At 37.2% G+C, this 10,935-nt stretch overlaps 1 protein-coding gene across 1 annotated transcript; it reads left to right on the forward strand.

Moving 5' to 3' along the window:
- The first annotated feature begins 331 nt into the window (after positions 1-331).
- LOC127642740 (lactase/phlorizin hydrolase-like) lies at positions 332-9,409 on the forward strand. Its single transcript, XM_052125249.1, is given in 14 exon segments — positions 332-953; positions 2,890-3,216; positions 3,219-3,511; positions 3,601-4,246; positions 4,408-5,964; positions 6,154-6,422; positions 6,509-6,637; positions 6,639-6,800; positions 6,912-7,113; positions 7,287-7,489; positions 7,606-7,712; positions 7,823-7,957; positions 8,806-9,029; positions 9,180-9,409. Coding segments are annotated over 14 exon segments (5,106 nt in total).
- Positions 9,410-10,935: the final 1,526 nt, after the last annotated feature.

Here is a 10,935-nt window from a genome sequence, read left to right on the forward strand (position 1 = left end):
TGGGTTAGTTATATTCCTCCATACTAACAATACTATTAAGATGCATAGTTAATGTGAAAAGCATTTCCAACTGTCTGTGCTTGTGTTGTTTTATTCACCTGTGCCCCTTGTACAGTTATTCACAGTTTTATAAACAGGGTGGCCCAGCTTTCACCTCTTGATGCCACTATCAGAATCTCTTGGTCTTTATGAAATCTTTTATTGATTACACTGCCATATAACTGGATACAATTTATGCTATTATGACATTATGAAACAGTAAGACCATGTGTTTTCATCAGCCGAGGTAACCTATAAATGGACAATCATCTGATGATGAGTGAGAGCAACAATGAGGTTCATATGGATTCTTGTCGCTCTGTGCCTGGTGCATTGCTGTGGGGGCCAGGAGCATGGGTTTATGCTTCTAGCAGGCCCATTAACCAACCGATTTATTAAAGACCTGAGTTTGAATCACTTTGACAGCCAAACTACACCTTTAGAACCTTCAGCAGAAGAAGATGTGTTTAACTGCAGAAGTCCACTGCCACAACAATCCAGAGAATACTTCCTGTACCTTCAGAAGAGAGGGGTGAACCACTTTAAAGTTCCCCTGTCCTGGTTTCACATCCTTCCCAATGGTGACCCCAACCAGCTGCATGAAGACACTGTGACATGCTACAAGACACTCGTGAACCAGATGATTGAAGCAGGCATCAAACCTCTGCTGGTGCTCCACCGCTCTGCAGTACCAGAACCCTTCAGAACCAGATATGGAGGCTGGGAGAATCCGTTACTGGTGAAGATGTTTCAGCAATATGCAGGATTTGTGTTCACTACATTTGGGGACCTGGCAGATACATTTGTCACGTTCAGTCACCTACATGAACTTCATGATGAAGTGCAACTTCAAAATGCTCTCCAGTCCCATGCAAATGTCTACAAAATCTACCATGACATGTTTCCTGGCAAAGGTATGAAAACAAATTCTAGTTTTTGAGAAAAAACTGTAAAAAAATAAAATAAATAAATAAATATATTAACAACATATTACAAATGATCAGTCTAAAGAATAGTTCAAGTGTGTGTGCAGCAGTTTAGCTATGGAGCTTACAGGAATGTTCCAGGTTTAATACAAGCGAAGCTCAATCGACAACATATGTGGCATAATATTGATTACCGAAAAACTTAATTTTCACTCGTCCCTCCTTTTCTTAAAAAAGCTAAAATCTTGGTTCCAGTGAGAAACTTACAATTGAAATGGGGCCAATTTTTTAACATGAAAATACTCACTGTTTCAAAAGTATAACCACAAAACATAAAGGATGTCCATGTAAAAATGATTTTAGTGATTAACGTTTATTAACCATTTCTGTGTAAAGTTATAGCCAATTTCACAACTTTGTTACCGTGATGATGTAATGTCTACAAAACCTAAAACGACTGTAAAAATGACAATTTAAATGCCTTTACAGCTCAAATAATACACAACTTTTTACTGCAAGTGCTTTCATAAAATGTTAAGCTTCAAATTTCTGTGTTTAAGCCCTCTAAACATTGTCCCCATTCACTTCCATTGTAAGTGCCTCACTGAAACCCAGATTTTTGCTTTTTTTTAAAGGAAAGGTCATTTTTAAGATAATCAACATTATGACACAAATGCTGTCAACTGAGCTTAACTTGTATTGCACCCAAAACATTCTTTTAAGCAGAGAAGGAGATACATAATATTTTCATTTGTGTTTTTAAAGGAGGTAGGGTGTCCATCGTGATGAAAGGCAGCGCTGCAGAAAATGTTTATAATGCCATGGTAATTTTTTTAAATGGTGCTTTAATATGTTTGTGACTAATGTTTGTTCCATAATTTGTTATTTAATTAAAGCTATATATTACATCCTACAGTTAATTTTTAATGTATATATCTTTGAACATTGTGTTCTTCTAGGTACCTGCTGATATCTTGGCTGTGGAGATTGAATATGACTGTTTCACAAAGAGAAGTTTAAAAGAGACACTTAACTTTAAGGTGACAACAATAAATATTCATCAAATCATTTGAGCATTATTATTTACTGAGGCCATGTAAAGAGCTGCTTATTGGTCTATATTTACCTTCTTTTTGAGATTTATGACAGCTATTCCTAAAGTCTGAAGAGTTAATCTATCAAAAGCACAAACAGAAAGACTAAACAACAACTCTCATTATCCCCTTTTATTATATTATATTTTAGCCACGAGGCAAGTTACCAATTCTCCTGTATAAGGTAATGACAAAGAACTGTGAGAGAGAACACTTGCAGCCCCTTACCGTGGTCTTGGATGGTAAGACAACTATTTATCTTACAGGTTTATCAGCTGTCACCCTCCACTTCTTATTATTTTCCAAGAAAGCAAAGTCCACAATCAGACAACATACCATGTAATTTAAGGAATCTAGATTAGATTAAAACAATAACAATACATCAAATAAATATTATGTAATAAATATAGTATTCATATCTGAGAATCCATAGGGAAGGAGTTGATTATGTAGTTTATTATCCTTAAGCGTTTCACATACATTGATAAATGTCCATAGTCTAACTTTTTGTTATTTTTCCATGTACTTCAAATTTCTATGTATAATAATTTTTCTTTTAAGGTCTCAGAAAGGAAGAGTCTCTTATTACTGGTACCGACATGACAGATTTATTTGGATGGGCAATCAAAGCATTAAGCAGGTATTATGTGAAACAAATATGTTGATAATTTGTGTTTTATTTTTAAAGGATAAATGTGTTAGTCAAGAAACATTTTCAATTTAAAATTCCCTTTCCAGAAACCCTCAACAAAAACAAAAACATGCAAGAAAAGACACAACTAATCTCTTGATAAGGAAAATGACAAATTCTCGATCGTCATACTCAAAAGTGTGGGAGATATTTGGTTCTCAATCAGTTGCTGATCGTGATCAGTTCCAGAATGGCTCCTTCCCAAACAATTTTCAGTGGTCTGTCTCCAGTGAGAGCTTTAAAGTGGAGGGTGGTTGGTCTGAACATGGGAAGGGTGAAACCATATGGGACCGTTTTAGCCATGAGGGTAATGTCTTTGACAACCAGACCACTGATTTGGCCTGTGACAGTTATCACAAGATGGACTATGATGTGTATATGCTCAGGGGCATGTTGTCCCCTAATTATCAATTCTCAATTTCCTGGGCTCGTATTTTCCCCACTGGACACAAAGAAAGTTTGGTTGAAAAGGGGCTGCTTATTATGACAAGTTGATCAACACACTCCTACAATCAGGCGTTGAACCCAGTGTTACCCTTTATCACTGGGACCTCCCCCAAGCACTGCAGGACCAAGGTGGCTGGACTAATGACTTTATTGTGGAAGCATTCAAAGAATTTGCAGATTTCTGCTTCTCTCGATATGGAGACAGAGTCAAAACATGGAACACATTTGGCAGCCCTTGGGTAGTGAGCAACTTGGGGTACGGAACAGGCCAACATCCCCCAAGCATCAAGGACCCAATAGTGGCTTCTTACCAGGTGAGTCTGTCAGTCTGAGAACAAACCATTTATTTTATGTCTTTTTAATAGGAAAGTCTTTATTTATAATGTTTTGCTTGTTACTGCAGGTGACACATAATATTCTGAAATCTCATGCTGAAGCCTGGCATATTTATAATGATAAATACAGAAATGTGCAGGGTGGAAAAGTAGGCATTGCACTCAACTCTGATTGGGCAGAGCCAAAGAATCCTGCAAGTGTCCAGGATATAGAAGCAGCTGAGCACTATTTAAACTTCATGCTAGGCTGGTTTGCTCACCCCATATTTGTAAATGGAGACTATCCAACAGTTCTTAAGGATCAAATTGAGAAAAAGAAAGCCCTCTGTGGTAAAGAGCTGGCAAGACTCCCTGTCTTTACTGAGGCAGAGAAACAGAGAATCCAAGGCACAGCTGATTTCTTTGGACTTAACCACTACACTTCCAGATTGATTAGTGAGAGTCTGAATAGTTGTGATCCTGGACCAAATAATGTTGGGGACTTTAAGGCTCATATTGACCCCACCTGGCCCACCACAGCTTCCGACCAGATCCATTCTGTTCCTTGGGGACTTCGTCGTTTATTGAACTACATCTCTATAGAGTACACGTCCATTTTAAAGGTGCCCATTTACATCACAGGAAATGGAATGCCCACTGAGTACAGTGGTGATGTGCTCAATGACACTGAACGTGTTGACTTCCTCAAAGCCTACATTAATGAGGCAATGAAAGGTAATCACCATAAGGGTAAAAATAATTGGCAAACATTTAGTGAAATTCATAGTATACGCTATTTGTGATAACACAGTTCTTGTCCAAATTAATAACTATGTACTGTAGTCAAATAAATGTACCATGTAAAGCTCACTAACTTGTTCTTTCTGTCCAAACAGCTGTGCTTTTGGATAATGTTGTGGTCCAAAGATTTACTGTACAGTCTCTAATGGATGGATTTGAGGGTCCACAAGGTTACAGTCATCGATTTGGATTGCACTATGTGAACTTTGAAGAATCCAACAGGCCAAGAACGCCCAAAATATCAGCATATTACTATTCAAAAGTGATTGAGAGAAATGGCTTTCCTGAGAGTGCAGCAAACCCTAATATGCAAATTTATGGAAATAGAATTGATAGCACTAGGCTTCCTAGCCAACCACCATCTGATGTTCCTTCAAAATCCAAGGTTGTATGGGAAAAGTTCTCCTCTCAGACAAATTTTCAGAAACAACTTTATCATTATGGAACATTTCCAGAGGGTTTCCATTGGGGTGTCTCTTCCTCAGCATATCAGGTTGAAGGTGGGTGGAATGCAGATGGAAAGGGACCAAGTGTTTGGGACACTTTCACTCAAAAACCCGGTAATATCCCAAACAATGGCAATGGTGATGTGGCATGTGACAGCTACTATAAAATAGATGAAGATCTATACATGTTGAGAGCTCTAAACGTGAAGACATATAAATTCTCTTTGTCATGGTCTCGAATATTTCCCAATGGTTATATATCTTCAATTAACCAGAAGGGGGTTGAGTACTACAACAGGCTCATAGATGGTCTCATAGAAAATAATATCACACCCATGGTGACTCTCTACCATTGGGACCTTCCACAAGCTTTGCAGAACATCAACGGCTGGGAAAACCCTGAGATGATTGACATTTTCAATGAATATTGTGACTTCTGCTATGCAACATTTGGAGACAGGGTGAAGTTTTGGATAACGATTAATGAACCTCATACAATTGCATGGTCGGGATATGGGCTGGGCCGAATTCCACCTAATGTAATGCAACCTGGATATGCTCCATACAGGGTTGCACACAACCTGCTGAAAGCTCATGCAAAAGCATATCACACATATGATGAGAAATACAGGTTGACCCAGGGTGGAATAATATCCATTAGTCTGAATGCTGAATGGGCAGAACCCCTAGATGTGAACATCCCTCGAGAGGTGGTGGCTGCTGATCGAGCCCTCCAGTTCCAGCTTGGCTGGTTTGCACATCCCATCTTTAAAAATGGCGACTACCCCGATGCCATGAAATGGCAGGTTGGCAACAAGAGTGAACTTCAAGGCTTGACAGAATCCCGATTGCCTTCTTTAACTGATGAAGACAAAGCCTATATCCAGGGCACAGCTGATGTATTCTGCATTAACACATACACTACCAAAGTTGTACATCATGTGACGAGGAGCCTTTCTCCTGAGTCTTATGAGACTGATCAGGACATTGGGAAGGAAGAGGCTAGTGGATCTCAAAACACAGCCATTGAGGACCAGAAAGCTTTTCCTTGGGGTCTGAGAAGGATTCTCAATTGGATAAAAGAGGAATATGGAGACCCAGATGTTTTTTTAACAGAAAATGGAGCAGCCACATATGATCAGCCAGTGATTGACGACACAGACAGGATTTTCTTCCACAAGACCTATATTGTAGAGGCCTTGAAAGGTAACTATTTGAAAAAGTATTCACAATTTTGCTCATCTGTAAATTTGTTGCAATTGAAAAAGGTTATAATCATAAGATTGTTATATTCAGTTAGAATATTTTGATGTTCACTCTAAAATAAAATATATTTAGGACATACTATACATAAGAGGTTAAAGATGTTGCTGTTTTCTCTTCCACTCATGCAAGCACAAAACCTGGATGGAGTGAAGTTAAAGGGATACATTGCTTCTTCACTGATGGATTCATTTGAGTGGTTGAATGGTTACGAACTTAGCTTTGGCCTTCATCACGTGGACTTTAGCCAGTCCAGCCGCCCAAGAACACCAAAACGCTCTGCTCACTACTACTACAACGTTATTAGAGACAATGGATTTCCCCTGACAGATCTGGAGAAAACTATGTATGGTAACTTCCGTGAAGACTTTGTTTGGAGTGTCTCAACAGCTTCTTTTCAGGTGACCCATACTGTATTATCCCTATTTATGTAAATAAACTGTTCAAATAAACAAAGTATTTCTTACATTGTATCCTTACATTTCAGATTGAAGGAGGCTGGAGAGCAGATGGGAAAGGTTTGAGTATCTGGGACAAGTTTGCACATACACCGGATAAAGTGAAAAATGACGACAACGGTGACATTGCTTGCGACAGCTACAATAGGATTGATGATGGATGTGGACATGCTCAAGCAATTAAAGGTCACTCACTATCGCCTCTCCATATCATGGCCAAGAGTTTTACCTGATGGAACCACAAAGACCATAAATGAACCAGGACTGAATTACTATCACAGGCTGATAGATGCGCTTTTGGCAGCAAACATTCAACCACAGGTGGGCAGTTAAGAGTTGTCTTGCAGTTATTCTATATTTTGTTATTTATTATAAAGTATATGTAGTGCTGTTCTACCTACTTTTACCCATCACACTCTACTTTTCTCTCAGGTGACCCTGTATCACTGGGATCTTCCTCAGGCACTTCAAGACGACTTTGGTGGCTGGGAAAATGATACTATCATCCAGATGTTTAAAGAATATGCTGATGTTATGTTCAGTAACCTTGGACACAAAGTAAAGTTTTGGATTACTTTTAATGAGCCTTCTATCGTGGCCAACTTGGGATATGGCTATGGTAATTTTGCACCAGGTATGGAAACGTTTTTTTTTTTGTAATTCAGAATATGGATATATTATTTTTGTAACAGTATAGGAAATTTTCATAAAATGCAACACAATATTTGTAAACAAAATAAAATAAAATGAAAAATGAATTAAAAAGTAAATGGCATCCCTGAAAGTTCCCTCTTTTATCCTCCAAAGGTATCAGTGGAAAACCAGGTACATTACCATACATTGTAGCTCATAACATAATAAAGGCCCACGCTGAAGCCTGGCACCTATACAATGACAAGTACCGTGCAACACAAGGTGGAACCATTGGTATCACATTAAATTCTGACTGGTCAGATCCCAGAAACCCTTATAAACAAGAAGACATGGATGCATCAAGACGCTACCTAGCGGTAATAATGCAGTGTCTAGTCTAGCAAATCTTTACAAATTCTTAACGGTACAAATAATGTATTTTTAATAATGATATTGTGTCTGTTGTGTCATTCTAAAACATTTTTGCTTTCAGTTCTTCTTGGGGTGGTTTGCTAACCCCATATTTAAGGGAGATTACAATGATATAATGAAAACTGAAATTCGAGAAAGGAGTTTGGCCCAAGGATTTTCTAAATCTCGGTAAAGTGACACTTTTATCCAAGTAATCTTAATTGAACTAGGTCACAATTTATATTGTTTTTGTTTATTTGTTCTGAATTAGATCCTAATTGCACAAAAACATTTCTTAGACTTCCTGAATTCACCCCAGATGAGGTGAAAAGAATCAATGGCACCTATGACTTTTTTGGACTGAATCAGTATACAGCAGTCCTGGCTTTTAAGATAGACTACAATACCGATGATGTGAGTTATGATGCAGACAGGTAAGAAAAGCTTTGCTTGTTATTTTAGAAAATGATGTTCCTGTAAATTCAAGTGTACACAACAAGTTTGAACTGTCCTGAGTGGTGAGAGATTTCAAACCAGTTTGAAATGTGTTGCAACATCTGCTACTAGTCAGAGCGAGTCTCAAAAGTTTACACACTTAAGGCCCAGGATACTAATGGTGAAGTGCTTCTTTGTTTTTCACTCAGAGCCAAAAATAAGTTTGAAACAGCTGAGCAACGGCATACTGTCTGCAAGAGCACTTAAATATGAGGATGTACAAGACTACATATAAAACCTTAACTGATGTGATATTAAAATGTGTTATCACTTTATGCCTCATTCTATAAGTACAATTCACTCAAGAGCTGTTTTAGCCACTTGTTGATGGTTTAAAGTAATATATGCAGTAGATAATGTAAAATGTGTCATGTTTACATTCAATATTCATGGCGCCAATGTGCTAACACGCTATACTTCAATATATGTGCCGAATACACTTTATCATTTTTTATGACATTTTTTACTGCAAAGACAGGTGTATAAAAGAGTGTTAATGGCCAGAAGACTGATAGATTGGTGATAATAGGCATATCACACTATGGGCAGATGTGTGAATGGCTTTTGGCTGCAGACGACACATGAGTGAAGCAGCTTATCAAACTATGTGAATGGGCACTTAAGAGTATTTGAGTAGATTTGATTCCTAAATGACTTGGGCTTCCTGCCACAGACAAGTCACCAACGACAAAACATCAAAGGCAACAAGCTTGAGTCTTGTAGTGTGCACTTGGCTCAACTAAAGCCAAATCATCTAACATGCATATATGCTCTTTATGCATTACAGGGGCGTTGGGCTTGTATCTGACAGGTTATGGATGGAGTCTGGCTCAAGTTGGCTCAGAATAACTCCATCAGGATTCAGAAATATCCTTAACTTTATCAAGGAGGAATATGGGAATCCTCCGATATATGTTACGGAAAATGGTGTCTCAGAGAGAGGCCCGATTGACTTGAATGACGAACATAGAGTCTTTTATTTTGAAAACTACATCAACCAGGCCTTGAAAGGTATTATATGATGTACTAAAAGATGTTTGCCTATTGACTGTTTATTGAATTTTTCACAGTTGCTGCATGTTTGCCATATAGTACATTGCTTTTGAACATCTCATACATTTCATGTAAATGGATTTCAATTCTTGAATAAATCTTTTCCAGCATATTTGGTGGATGGTGTTGACCTCCGTGGATACACAGCATGGAGTCTTATGGACAACTTTGAATGGGCCTCTGGTTATGATGAGAGATTTGGACTTTTCTTTGTGAATCGATCAGATCCTTCTCTTCCACGAACACCCAAGGCATCTGTCAAGAGCTACGCCACAATTGTCAGCTGTAATGGCTTTCCAAACCCTGAAGATGGCCCTCACAGTTGTCTGAATTCTTAGCCTGAAGGTAATGCTACACAAATTATCTCACGAGACAATAGAATGCAACTTTAATATTCCAGACATAAAAATCCCAAGTTGGTGTGATTTCAACAAATTCCCTTTGAAGAACTACAATACATGTATTCCTGAGGGGAGATGTAATAGTCAGAGCAAGTGATAACATATATGAGTCATGATATTAAGGCAAATTTAACTGTTGAAATAAGTGAAACTATTAAAACAGCAAAAAAATAAAAATAAATAAATACATAAGGCCTCTACAAATGAGATCCAGAACAACCAAGAGTATGCAAGCTAAGTGTCACGAGAATATGGAGATGTAATAATGTATTCATTGTTCAAAGTACAAGGCATTTGTTAAATGGCACATTAAACTGATTTACTCATCTGCTTCCAAAGGGACAAAATAGCCTACTGATGCTCCACCCTCTCAAGATTTGACCCTTACTTTCATGGGTTTGGATGTAACTGCTCCTGATGCTGAGGTGGTTTTTAAGCCCTCCTTGCATTTACTATTGTTGGCGTTCTTGCAGCTGCACTCCTGATCTACAAAGTCGTAAAGGTTACAAGGTCAAAGAACTAACGGAAGAAAAAATTACCCTTGAGAATAAGTTCTAAACACGCTCTGATCTGCCTTGGTTTATAATACACAGTCTTTTAAAAATAATTAGCCTTTTCACGTTTTTTTTTTGTTTTTGTTTGTTTTTTTGTGGTGAAGCAGTTATTAATAGCATCAGAAACATGTCTTCTTCAAACATGAGATTTGTTAGAGATCTCTTTTTGATTTTTTTTATGTATTTTATTTCTATTCAAGTTTGTGCCTTTGCGATTTAGCTTTGGTGGTGGGATAATGTAATCAAACTGATCTTATTGGCAATATTTTCCACTTGATCATTTGTTAAAGTTGAAGTTAAATAGCAAATATGAAATAATAACAATTTTGCGAGGTTTTTTAATATGTTTTTGTTTTTTGGATAGATGTCTTAACCAAATTAGTTTAAAGAAAGTTTACAGCACACTTTTCATCAATGTTTATAAGATTATACAAAGTATGTAACTAATTCTTGCAACATAATTCATCTTCAATGCTTTTTTATATGCTTCATAATAAAAGATTTATTGAAGTTTCTCTTGAAATTTGTTTTATAGTACAAAGTTTATTTAAGTGCATTTTAGAGCATTAATCCAAACATCAGAACATGTGAAACTGATGGCTTTTAAAGTCAAAATGTAGAATTTGTTTTGTATTATCATTATTCATATTTATTTTACAGCTAGTCATAATCTATTGTTTAAAGTAAACCTGGATACAAAGTGCAATTGCTATTACTTATTAAAACTCAAAGATGTTGTATTTTACCCCTACACATCTCAAATAAGATGAAAAAGAAGAACTCACTCATTTAGACACAAATAAGTTCTGTCTGAATTTATTTACTTTTGTCAGTAGACAACATTTCTTACATAATTACAAATTGAAGTCAAAGGTGATGAGAAGGGAATTATCCGTTATTACGTTTTAT

The sequence above is a fragment of the Xyrauchen texanus genome, unplaced genomic scaffold, assembly GCF_025860055.1.
Source record: "Xyrauchen texanus isolate HMW12.3.18 unplaced genomic scaffold, RBS_HiC_50CHRs HiC_scaffold_783, whole genome shotgun sequence".
NCBI classification, from domain to species: domain Eukaryota; kingdom Metazoa; phylum Chordata; class Actinopteri; order Cypriniformes; family Catostomidae; genus Xyrauchen; species Xyrauchen texanus.